Raw genomic sequence first — 12,986 nt, forward strand, 5'->3', positions numbered from 1 at the left:
TGAGATGGCTGGAGGCTGATGGGAGTTCAGTTCTGTACGGACATACACATATTAAAGCTGTCGATTTAACGTGTTAATTTAACTAGTTATGGAACAATAACGTGGTAAAATAATTTGACGGATTTAACACACCCACCCCAGACCTACGTAGTTCATCTTACATTTCAAACAGTTGATTGGTGACGAATATGAAGCAGGGAAACAACTCACTGTGTGATGAAGCCTATAGGACGCAGTTAGAATCCATGAATCAGCCGAATGAATCGAATGAATGAACGACTCAATGACTCTTTTAGACATTTACCACCACCTACTGGCAGGTTTATGTTCTTATTTAGAGTATTATTTCATTTAAAAATATTTTCATATTTTGGGGATATTTATTTAATCAAAAATGAAAATTCTGTTTATTTAAATTTACTAATTCTCATGTTGTTTCAAACCTGTAAGACTTTCTTTCTTTTGCGGAACATAAAAGATATTGTGAAAATGTTGCTGCTTTGATCTGTAAATATATCAAAATACCAATTCAGATGCAGCTTCTGAAAATGGCCGTTGAAGCCTAAAATTTTGCGTTAAAAATTCTATGTTGAATCAAATAAAATATTTTTCTTTCTAAAGCTACTTTTTGTAACGTCTATTTGATGCTTTTCTCATTTAACACAATAATGACTTTATGATTAATAATGACTTATCTTTTCAGGGTCACTTCTCAGGCAAATTTAATGTGCGATTAATTAGATCTGCACATCATGTAATTAAATGACAGCGATTAATATATTTCAATATAATATATATTTAAAACTACATACATATTTTAAAAAGTCATGTAAATTAATAAAGTCTTAAAATATAATATAGTAAATATTATAAAAATAATAGAAATGCAAATTTATCTAGTTACATCAATATTTTATTGAGTAGAAACTTCCATTTGGGAGTTAAAAATGCTTTTTAAAACCTAATAATCAAAAAATAGTGAACCCTGAAGATCATTCAGTTCTTGGATCACCTGAATTTACAAAAATAATTACTAATTAATTATATATATATATATATATATATAAATTTGCATATTTATTACATATATATAATTATTGCAAAATATGCAAATTATGCATGTAAATATTTAATATATATATATATTATATATATATTAAAAACTAGATAAATATTTATTATCTAGTCGTGTAAATTAATAAAATCTTAAAAATGCATGCATAAAAATGCAAATGTATCTAAATGTATCTATCTGTCAATATTTTTTTGAGTAGAAACTGCCATTTTGGAGTTAAAAAATCATTTTAAAAGTTCATCTAATAAACTAAAAACAGTAGAGAAGCAATTTAAATTTGTTCTTTCACATTCAGTTCTTGGATCTCCTGAATTTACAAAAATAATTACTAATTATTTAAATTTAAATATTTAAATATATATATATACATATATAATTATTGCAAAATATGCAAATTATGCATGTAAATATTTAATATATATATTTAATATTTAATATATATATTATAGAGAAGTAATTTAAATTTGTTCTTTCACGTTCAGTTCTAGGATCTCCTGAATTTACAAAAATAATTACTAATTAATTCTTTTAATTTAAAAATTATTTAATTTAAAATTGTTTATATATATATATATATACACACACACACACACACACACAATAATAATAATTAATAATTATAATATTTAATTAACAATTAATAATTATTGCAAAATATGCAAATTATGCATGCAAATATTTAAGCAGTTTGAGATCGAATGGAGACTAGATTACGTCATTGGCAGTGCTTCATGGGAGTGGGCGGAGCTAAATAGTTTTTTTGTAATGAGTTGTTTATTTCGGTTCTCTGATCGGTAGAGATTTCTCTGCAGAATCATGGGTAATGTAGCGTTCCACTAAGAATTACACCATTGAACAATTATTTTAAAACATACCAAAAATAATTACAGGTTAATAATTATTCCATCGATTAACAGCCTCGTAGCTCTTTATCATGAAAAATCAGTTCCTGTATGGAGAAAATGAATGGAATTTTTACTCCCATATCCCGACTGTTGTGCTCTATTTTAGAGCAGTTATATTAGTGTATGTGAGCGAATGCAACAACAGCACAAAATCCATAATCACACACACACACACACACACACACACACACACACACACACACTGAAGGATATTCCACCATGGCTTGGATTCCGTTCCTCTTGAAGATCACGATCCGCAGCACATTTCCGATCGGATTACAGACTGTGTACAAAACATCCTAGAAGATGAAGATGAGAAGAGGTTCAGAAGAAACCTTCAGAGAGGCTCATGTGACGTGTAACAGGATCCAGTTTACCGTGGTGATGGGGTAGAGCGGGTTCTGGATGGACAGCAGCAGCACTTTGTTCCCGCTGTTGGGGTCGTCGGCGTTGGTGGGCCGCGTGATGCGTTTGCTGGTGGAGTAGTTGAAGTAAGCCTGCTGACCGGCGATGTAGACGGGCTCCTGGGAGCCGCACGCCACGCAGCGGTCGGCGCTCTGAACCTCCTCGAACTCCACCAGAGCCTGACGCTTGAATGGCATCATCATCACGTAACTGCAGGAGAGGAAGACGACCGTCAGGACAGTGATATTACAGCTTTTATTTCATTATGTGCTTTTTAAATTTTTTATTACAGCTCAAATGTTTATATTTCAACAATGAACTGGAGTAAAGACAGTTATATTTTGGTCTTCCGGTAAAAAATCCTTCACTGCATCACTAATGATCAGTACATTTGAAAAATATACAGCAGTTTATCTGCACAAAAACAGCATCAAATATTAACACAACTAACAAGAAGTCTACAAAAGGAATACTGAAGGACTGAAATGAACCGAACGAATCAAATGTGCCGTTTGTGATGTTGAGATGTTTAAAACAATCGCAGATGTCACAGCGCATTCTGTGGTCATGAGATGCTCATAGTGACTATAAATAAACTCATATGACCTTGTTTTGTGTCCGGGAAAGAGACAGACAGAGAGAGACTTCCTATCTTCCTGTTCTTCCACATTTGATCCGTGTCTTTCCTACAATCTAAAAAACACTGGGTTAAAAATAACCCAGGTTGGGTTGAAAATGGACAAACCCAGTGGTTGGGTTGTTTTAACCCAGCGATTGAGTTGTTTTAACCCAGCGGTTGGGTTGTTTTAACCCAGCGATTGGGTTGTTTTAATACAGAGGTTGGGTTGTTTTAATACAGAGGTTGGGTTATTTTTAACCCAACGATTGGGTTGTTTTAACCCAGAGGCTGTGTTATTTTAACCCAGCGATTGGGTTGTTTTAACCCAGAGGTTGGGTTGTTTTAACCCAGCGATTGGGTTGTTTTAAACCAGCGATTGGTTTGTTTTAACCCAGCGATTGGGTTGTTTTAACCCAGCGATTGGGTTGTTTTAACCCAGAGGTTGGATTGTTTTAACCCAGCGATTGGGTTGTTTTAACACAGAGGTTGGGTTGTTTTAACACAGAGGTTGGGTTATTTTAACCCAACGATTGGGTTGTTTTAACCCAGAGGCTGGGTTGTTTTAACACAGAGGTTGTGTTCTTTTAACCCAGCGATTGGGTTGTTTTAATCCAGCGATTGGGTTGTTTTAACCCAGCGACTGGGTTGTTTTAACCCAGCGATTGGATTGTTTTAACCCAGCGATTGGGTTGTTTTAACCCAGCGATTGGGTTGTTTTAACCCAGCGATTGGGTTGTTTTAACCCAGAGGTTGTGTTGTTTTAACCCAGCGATTGGGTTGTTTTAACCCAGCGATTGGTTTGTTTTAACCCAGAGGTTGTGTTGTTTTAACACAGAGGTTGTGTTATTTTAACCCAGCGATTGGGTTGTTTTAACCCAGCGATTGGGTTGTTTTAACCCAGCGATTGTGTTGTTTTAACCCAGCGATTGTGTTGTTTTAACCCAGCGATTGGTTTGTTTTAACCCAGCGATTGTGTTGTTTTAACCCAGCGATTGGGTTGTTTTAACCCAGCGATTGGGTTGTTTTAACCCAGAGGTTGGGTTGTTTTAACACAGAGGTTGGGTTATTTTAACCCAACGATTGGGTTGTTTTAACCCAGAGGCTGGGTTGTTTTAACACAGAGGTTGTGTTATTTTAACCCAGCGATTGGGTTGTTTTAACCCAGTGATTGGGTTGTTTTAACCCAGCGATTGGGTTGTTTTAACCCAGAGGCTGGGTTGTTTTAACCCAGCGATTGGGTTGTTTTAACCCAGAGGTTGTGTTGTTTTAACCCAGCGATTGGGTGTTTTAACCCAGCGATTGGTTTGTTTTAACCCAGAGGTTGTGTTGTTTTAACACAGAGGTTGTGTTATTTTAACCCAGCGATTGGGATGTTTTAACCCAGCGATTGGATTGTTTTAACCCAGCGATTGGTTTGTTTTAACCCAGAGGTTGTGTTGTTTTAACACAGAGGTTGTGTTGTTTTAACCCAGCGATTGGGTTGTTTTAACCCAGCGATTGGGTTGTTTTAACCCAGCGATTGTGTTGTTTTAACCCAGCGATTGTGTTGTTTTAACCCAGCGATTGGGATGTTTTAACCCAGCGATTGGATTGTTTTAACCCAGCGATTGGTTTGTTTTAACCCAGAGGTTGTGTTGTTTTAACACAGAGGTTGTGTTGTTTTAACCCAGCGATTGGGTTGTTTTAACCCAGCGATTGTGTTGTTTTAACCCAGCGATTGGGTTGTTTTAACCCAGCGATTGGTTTGTTTTAACCCAGCGATTGGGTTGTTTTAACCCAGTGATTGGTTTGTTTTAACCCAGCGATTGTGTTGTTTTAACCCAGCGATTGGGTTGTTTTAACCCAGAGGTTGGGTTGTTTTAACACAGAGGTTGTGTTATTTTAACCCAGCGATTGGGTTGTTTTAACCCAGAGGTTGGGTTGTTTTAATACAGAGGTTGGGTTATTTTAACCTAACGATTGGGTTGTTTTAACCCAGAGGCTGTGTTATTTTAACCCAGCGATTGGGTTGTTTTAACCCAGAGGTTGGGTTGTTTTAATACAGAGGTTGGGTTATTTTAACCCAGCGATTGGGATGTTTTAACCCAGCGATTGGATTGTTTTAACCCAGCGATTGGTTTGTTTTAACCCAGAGGTTGTGTTGTTTTAACACAGAGGTTGTGTTGTTTTAACCCAGCGATTGGGTTGTTTTAACCCAGCGATTGGTTTGTTTTAACCCAGCGATTGGTTTGTTTTAACCCAGCGATTGTGTTGTTTTAACCCAGCGATTGGGTTGTTTTAACCCAGCGATTGGTTTGTTTTAACCCAGCGATTGTGTTGTTTTAACCCAGCGATTGGGTTGTTTTAACCCAGAGGTTGGGTTGTTTTAACACAGAGGTTGTGTTATTTTAACCCAGCGATTGGGTTGTTTTAACCCAGAGGTTGGGTTGTTTTAATACAGAGGTTGGGTTATTTTAACCTAACGATTGGGTTGTTTTAACCCAGAGGCTGTGTTATTTTAACCTAACGATTGGGTTGTTTTAACCCAGAGGCTGTGTTATTTTAACCCAGCGATTGGGTTGTTTTAACCCAGCGACTGGGTTGTTTTAACCCAGAGGTTGGGTTGTTTTAACTCAGCGATTGGGTTGTTTTAACACAGAGGCTGTGTTATTTTAACCCAGCGGTTGGGTTGTTTTAACCCAGAGGTTGGGTTGTTTTAATACAGAGGTTGGGTTATTTTTAACCTAACGATTGGGTTGTTTTAACCCAGAGGCTGTGTTATTTTAACCCAGCGATTGGGTTGTTTTAACCCAGAGGTTGGGTTGTTTTAACCCAGCGATTGGATTGTTTTAACCCAGCGATTGGTTTGTTTTAACCCAGAGGTTGTGTTGTTTTAACACAGAGGTTGTGTTGTTTTAACCCAGCGATTGGATTGTTTTAACCCAGCGATTGGTTTGTTTTAACCCAGCGATTGGTTTGTTTTAACCCAGTGATTGTGTTGTTTTAACCCAGCGATTGGGTTGTTTTAACCCAGCGATTGGTTTGTTTTAACCCAGCGATTGTGTTGTTTTAACCCAGCGATTGGGTTGTTTTAACCCAGAGGTTGGGTTGTTTTAACACAGAGGTTGTGTTATTTTAACCCAGCGATTGGGTTGTTTTAACCCAGAGGTTGGGTTGTTTTAATACAGAGGTTGGGTTATTTTAACCTAACGATTGGGTTGTTTTAACCCAGAGGCTGTGTTATTTTAACCCAGCGATTGGGTTGTTTTAACCCAGCGATTGGGTTGTTTTAACCCAGAGGTTGGGTTGTTTTAATACAGAGGTTGGGTTATTTTAACCTAACGATTGGGTTGTTTTAACCCAGAGGCTGTGTTATTTTAACCCAGCGATTGGGTTGTTTTAACCCAGCGATTGGGTTGTTTTAACCCAGAGGTTGGGTTGTTTTAACCCAGCGATTGGGTTGTTTTAACACAGAGGCTGTGTTATTTTAACCCAGCGGTTGGGTTGTTTTAACCCAGAAGTTGGGTTGTTTTAATACAGAGGTTGGGTTATTTTAACCTAACGATTGGGTTGTTTTAACCCAGAGGCTGTGTTATTTTAACCCAGCGATTGGGTTGTTTTAACCCAGCGATTGGGTTGTTTTAACCCAGAGGTTGGGTTGTTTTAACCCAGCGATTGGGTTGTTTTAACACAGAGGTTGTGTTATTTTAACCCAGCGATTGTGTTGTTTTAACCCAGTGATTGGGTTGTTTTAACCCAGTGATTGGGTTGTTTTAACCCAGCGATTGGGTTAAATGCTGGGTAGTTTTTATTTAAGTCAACTATTATTTAAAAATGACTGTATTTCTTGCTTGAAATGAAACTTATTAATAAGTTTAATGAATTATAATTAAACAATAAACACTGATTAAATTAATTATTAATAAATGTTCACCTTTTGATTATTATTGTTGCCTCTATTATGTGTCTGATGTTTAATTTCAAACATATTTTTGGTTCATTTTAATCCAGTCATAAAGTCATTTTTAAACAATAGTTGAGTTAAATAAAACTGGCCAGCAGGATGGTCAAACATTTAAAACATCCCAGTCGCTGGGTTTGTTCATTTTCAACCCAACTTGGGTTATTTTTAACCCAGCATTTTTTAGAGTGTAATTTAGTTGAGCTCAAACACATGTATCAAGCTTTGGATTCAGAATCTGATGTTCCCATGATCCTCTGTGAGCTACTGTGGGTGTAAATGTCACTTTAGAAAAGAGGCTCATTGTGAATCCAGAGAGAAACGAGAAAAAGCCTCAAATACAGGAACTGTTGCTACCATAAATGACTACGACTGTCAACTTCATTTATAGAATCATAATTCAGTCATCTGAAGCACAGCTGAATCTACAGAGACGTTCATGTGATGAAAAGATGATTGTGGTGAACATCGAGAGGAAACAGTCCCTCAGAATGAATGAATGTTAACCAGCTGAACATCCTCACGAGAGGCTGGTTGGTTAACGTGGTTATCTGATCCGTCGCTTTGAGGGAAGATCATTAATGGAATTGGCTTAAACGCTGTGAGTCGTCGGTGTAATGAATCTGAACATGAATCTGTGAAATATGAAAATTAAACCATCATTTTACCAGATGTTTCCAAATTTCTCCAAGGCCTCGACCAGATCAGCCTCCACCACAGATTCACACAATCCTCGGACATGAACGACGGGAGACGGAGCGATGCGGTGAGTCTCGGAGCCGTTATCCTGCAGGAGAGAGAAACACAGGATGAGTCTGGGGGAACATTATTAGCACACTTTAAAATAAAATCTTAAACTGACTAAACCACAAAAATATTAAACTGTTTTCAACATTTTGTTTTCAACATGTTTTCTTGAGCAGCAAATCATCATATCAGAATGATTTCTGAAGGATCATGTGACACTGAAGACTGGAGTAATGATGCTGAAAATTCAGCTTTGATCACAGGAATAAATTACACTTTACTATATATTCACATAGAAAACAGCTATTTTAAATTGTAATAATATTTCACATTTTTTACTGTATTTTTCATCAAATAAACGCAGCCTTGGTGAGCAGAAGAGACTTGCCGAACTCAAACCTTTGTACACTATTGTACATAAAAGATGAATTCTCTTAAATCAAATTTGAAAACTCTAAAATGATCAAAAGCTCAGTGATCTCAGATAATGAGAGAATAATTCAGATGATTTTCCCTGTGAATGAACTTTGATGTTCTGAAGTGAATGAAAGCGTCTGTGTCTCCAGATGTTCAGCTGTGGAATCATGTGACAGCTACTCTGCTTTTACGCTCACAAACACGTAAACAACATCATTTCACATGTGACAGGAAGAGTGCAACCACCCAGAACACCTTAAAAGCGCCATCAGTAAAGACGTTCGCTCATTTCAGTTCGTCAGACTCCTCTGATCATCTGCGGATGTGTCAGTCAATCACATCGCACTGTGTCAGTGATTATACTCGGCCAAAAGTCAGTCATATTAATGAACAATTTTTCACGTAGATTATGTGATTTAACTTTTTAGATGAAAAACATGAGTGCATATAAACAGAAGCATGTGACACTGAAACCACACATGCATCTGCATGTGCATCTAAATTTTTGCAGGCATCAAACTCTCTTTCCATTTTCTGAATTTCCTGAATGTTTGCCGACCACAGAGATCAACAGACGAACAGCTTGAACTGTCATTCAGTCTCACGTACACCGCAACAGCAAGAACACGAACGTCATCAGAGTCATCATCGAATCAGGGTTATTATAGTCAACTGAAACAATAAAAACATTTTTGTTGCTTGACATAAACTGAAATAAATTAAAATATATTAAAAAAGTTATTTGATTTCATTTGTCATTTCCATTAAGAATGAATCTTAAAATAATTAAAAATGAATCAAAACTATACAAAAAAATCATTATAAAATGACAAAAAACATAACAAAATTACTAAAACTATAACTAAAATTAAAATGAAAACAGAAAATATAAAAATAAATATAAATATTATTAAAAAAATATATATTATCTCAATAGATATGTCTCCACCCACAGCATTTTGGGAAATTGCATTAAAAAAAAATATTATCGGGGTTCAAGTGTTTTAAGGCTTTTATGCACATGCGTAAAAATGTATTATGTTTTAATTAGCAAGCCTGTAACCATCTCAATCATAGATGGAAAAGACCTTTTACATCAAATACAGTCAATTTATCATAGGAAATATATGGTTTATAAAGCGTTTTAACAGTTATCGAGGTTGAGCCAAAAAACTAGGACTAGTTCGCCAAAGTAGGTTTTTGGAATAATCTCTAATATTTAACGAATGTTTCGATGGACAGCGGCGGTCCTAGAGGCAAAGTTGCTCAGAATGAGGAGATCTATCATCTGGTATCAATGTTGTGGGCATGTGCGAAAATTCGTGTGATATACATCACACGTTCATTGGCCACTGCTGGCCGCGTTTTTTGAGATACGTGTATGTCCTCAAAAGCAGTCTTGGCACCTTGGACAAAGACACCGCATGCCATTTTTCAAGTCAATCAGACTTTGAGTTGTGTAGTTATAGTCATTTTTAAGTTATTTTCCTCTTATAGCGCCACCAAGTGGCCAGTCGCCATTTAATTTTTCACGCAACTACAGAATGAGCTATTGCATATTTGTGCCAAGTTTGGTGAAATTATCTTATTCCGTTTACGAGTTATAGCTATTTTAGTAAAAGTGGCTCCGCCCACTTTGAACGTTTTGGCGGCCCTTAGAGACCGAGAATCGAATTTTAAACTTTTTAAATTTATAACCGTTGACAATCAGATGCCAGAGAATTTTTCTGCACTGGTTTGGTTCCGATTGGGCCAAAAATCTAGAACTAGTTCGCAAAAGTTTGTTTTTCAAAAAATCCAAAACACCCAAAAATTTCACGCATACGTTTTAAGGGGTTCAAGCGTATAGCGCTGAAACTCTATTGTAATTATTACAATTTCCAAGAATCAACATTCTCTCCTAAAAGTGATCAGGCAGACCAAACCGTAAGTCATAGAGTCTTGAAACTTTGAGGGCTGGCAATACTCACACCATCTACAACGTCACCAAGGCTCACCCCGATTGGCCTGACGGGGGCGCTACAGTGGTGAAAAGTAAGAGAAGGTAAAAGAAGACTCATAACTCCTGAACCATTAGGACAGACAAGATGGACAAAATGCATGAAATCATTCACTTTTAATTTTTGGGTATTTTGGATTTTTGCGAACTAGTCCTAGGTTTTTCACCCGATTGGAACCAAACCAGTGCAGTAAGATTTTCTGGAGTCTATCAAAATGATAAAAAAAAGTTAAAATTACAATTCACGGTCTCTAAGGGCCGCCAAAACGTTCGAAGTGGGCGGAGCCACTTTAACTAAAATGGCTATAACTCGTGAACGAAATGAGATATTTTCACCAAACTTGGAACACGGGTGTATGGGCTCAATCTGTGGTCATGTGAAAAAAATCACAGTGATTGGCCACTTGGTGGCGCTATAACAGGAAAAATAAAATGGCCATAACTACTTCACCATTAGTCCGATTGACTTGAAAATTGGCATGCAGTGTCTTTGTCCAAGGCGCCAAGACTTCCTTTGAGGACATTCACATATCTCGAAAAATGTGGCCGGTGTTGGCCAATGAAATGTGAGAAATTCGAAAGAAATCGGCCACCGGGGGGCGCTTTCGTGTTTTTCATGTGCGATTTTTCGCACACACCCACAACATTGATACCAATTGAAATTCTGAGCAACTTTGCCTCTATGACCGCCACTGTCCATCGAATGGTTTGTTAAAGGTGCTCTAGATTCAAAATTTGAATTTACCTTGGCATAGTTGAATAACAAGAGTTCAGTACATGGAAATGACATACATTGAGTTTCAAACTCCATTGCTTTCTCTTTCTTATGTAAATCTCATTTGTTTAAAAGACTTCCGGAAAACACGCGGATCTCAACATAACACCGACTTAACTTTACTTAACAGTCGGGGTGTACGCCCCAATATTTGCATATACCAGCCCATGTTCCCAACATTATGAAAGGCATTAGACAAGGGCAGCCAATAATGTCTGGATCTGCACAGGTGAATCAACAGACTAGGTAAGCAAGCAAGAACAACAGCGAAAAATGGCAGATGGAGCAATAATAACTGACATGATCCATGATAGCATGATATTTTTAGTGATATTTGTAAATTGTCTTTCTAAATGTTTCGTTAGCATGTTGCTAATGTACTGTTAAATGTGGTTAAAGTTACCATCGTTTCTTACTGTATTCACGGAGACAAGAGCCGTCACTATTTTCATTTTTAAACACTTGCAGTCTGTATAATTCATAAACACAACTTCATTCTTTATAAATCTCTCCAACAGTGTAGCATTAGCCATTAGCCACGGAGGACAGCCTCAAATTCATTCAGAATCAAATATAAACATCAAAATAAATACTTTACTCACATAATTCGAAGCATGCATACAGCATGCATGACGAACATCTTGTAAAGATCCATTTGAGGGTTATATTAGCTGTGTGAACTTTGTAAATGTGCTGTAATATAATCGAGAGCTCATGTGGCAGGGAGCATGCGAATTAAAGGGGCGGCGCGCTGAAAAAATCAGTGCATAGTTAATGATGCCCCAAAATAGGCAGTTAAAAAAATTAATTTAAAAAAATCTATGGGGTATTTTGAGCTGAAACTTCACAGACACATTCAGGGGACACCTTAGACTTATATTACATCTTGTGAAAAATTATTCTTGGGCACCTTTAAATATTGGAGATTATCCTAGTCCTAGTTTTTTGGCTCAACCTCGATAAGTGTTAAAACGCTTTATAAACCATTTATTTCCTTTGATAAATTGCCCGTATTTGCTGTAAATGGTCTTTCCAACCTATGATCGAGATGGTTACAGGCTTGCTAATTAAAACGTATTACCTTTTACGCATGTGCTTAAAGAACTTAAAGCGCTTGAATTGCTGCGCGCAGCTATATTTTTGTTTTGTTACATTAGGTTGCTAAGTGAACCAGGACTAAATCGATCATTTTCTTTTTTGGTCCAGACCAAAAAAACAAAGAGAACCGAACGCACCCTAAAATAACACTGTATCTAATAAAAGCATGGAGACACCTTACAGTTTATCTGAAGTATTTCTTCCTGTGTCTCTGTGAGAAAACTGCTGTCTTTCTCTCAACACTAGTTTAACACCTGTCTCACCCTCGATGTGAGAACAGAGAAAAGGTGTCATTTAAGAGATCAGTAACAGTGATATGCTGCACGACCAGATTAAGTGCGCTGCATCATATTCCCTACATCTGCTGCTTAACTCAATAATTCACCCAAATGTGAGCGAGTAAATAACGAGGTTTGAGGTGAACTACTTTCTTAAACCCATCAGTGCCAAAGCAGCATCTGCGGTTGGAAAACGACCTGCGAAAACGCGATGCCCATGACCCTGTTCCTCCGAAGATTCACATCATTCAGACCCCGAGCACTCAAAATAGTCACACAAACATCAAACCACTTCCACGGCAGACAGATGGAAGACGAGCTCACAAACCAGACACAAACAGACTTACGCTGCATTCCCTGGGAATCGAACCCACGAACTCAGCGTTGCTGGCGCTGTGCTTTATGCTATGTGAACGTGTATCAATACTGAGTGAAAATTTTACTCAGAGTATGTAATCAAAAACATAGCGTGAATTCAAGTTGATTGGGTCACCTTTTGCCATTGAGATCACTGGGGAAAAGTGTCCAACTCAACCTGAATTCACCTCTACTTGAGTGAAAGTAAAAACTATTTAAAGAGGACCTATTCTGCTTTTTTCAAAGTTCAGCTTTCGTTACTGTTGCCGTTTGAGCATGAAAAAGTCCCTCCAGCAGGAGTTATTCTCTATATCAGTGTCACTGTTTCTGAACTCCCTGAAACGCCTCCATTGTAGTTTTATTCCGGGAAC

General features: G+C 37.3%; 1 protein-coding gene across 1 annotated transcript in view; it reads right to left on the minus strand.

Moving 5' to 3' along the window:
- Nucleotides 1-12,986, minus strand: part of LOC125274475 (heterogeneous nuclear ribonucleoprotein L-like) — a 29,641-nt gene that overhangs the window by 483 nt on the left and 16,172 nt on the right. Inside the window, exons 3-5 of the mRNA XM_048200908.1 lie at nt 7,613-7,731; nt 2,358-2,595; nt 2,194-2,279 (exon numbers count right to left, since the gene is read on the minus strand). Of these exons, the coding sequence (XP_048056865.1) occupies nt 2,194-2,279; nt 2,358-2,595; nt 7,613-7,731 (443 nt within the window). The remainder of the gene's footprint in view (nt 1-2,193; nt 2,280-2,357; nt 2,596-7,612; nt 7,732-12,986) is intronic.

The sequence above is a fragment of the Megalobrama amblycephala genome, linkage group LG8 (genome assembly GCF_018812025.1).
Source record: "Megalobrama amblycephala isolate DHTTF-2021 linkage group LG8, ASM1881202v1, whole genome shotgun sequence".
Lineage (NCBI taxonomy): Eukaryota > Metazoa > Chordata > Actinopteri > Cypriniformes > Xenocyprididae > Megalobrama > Megalobrama amblycephala.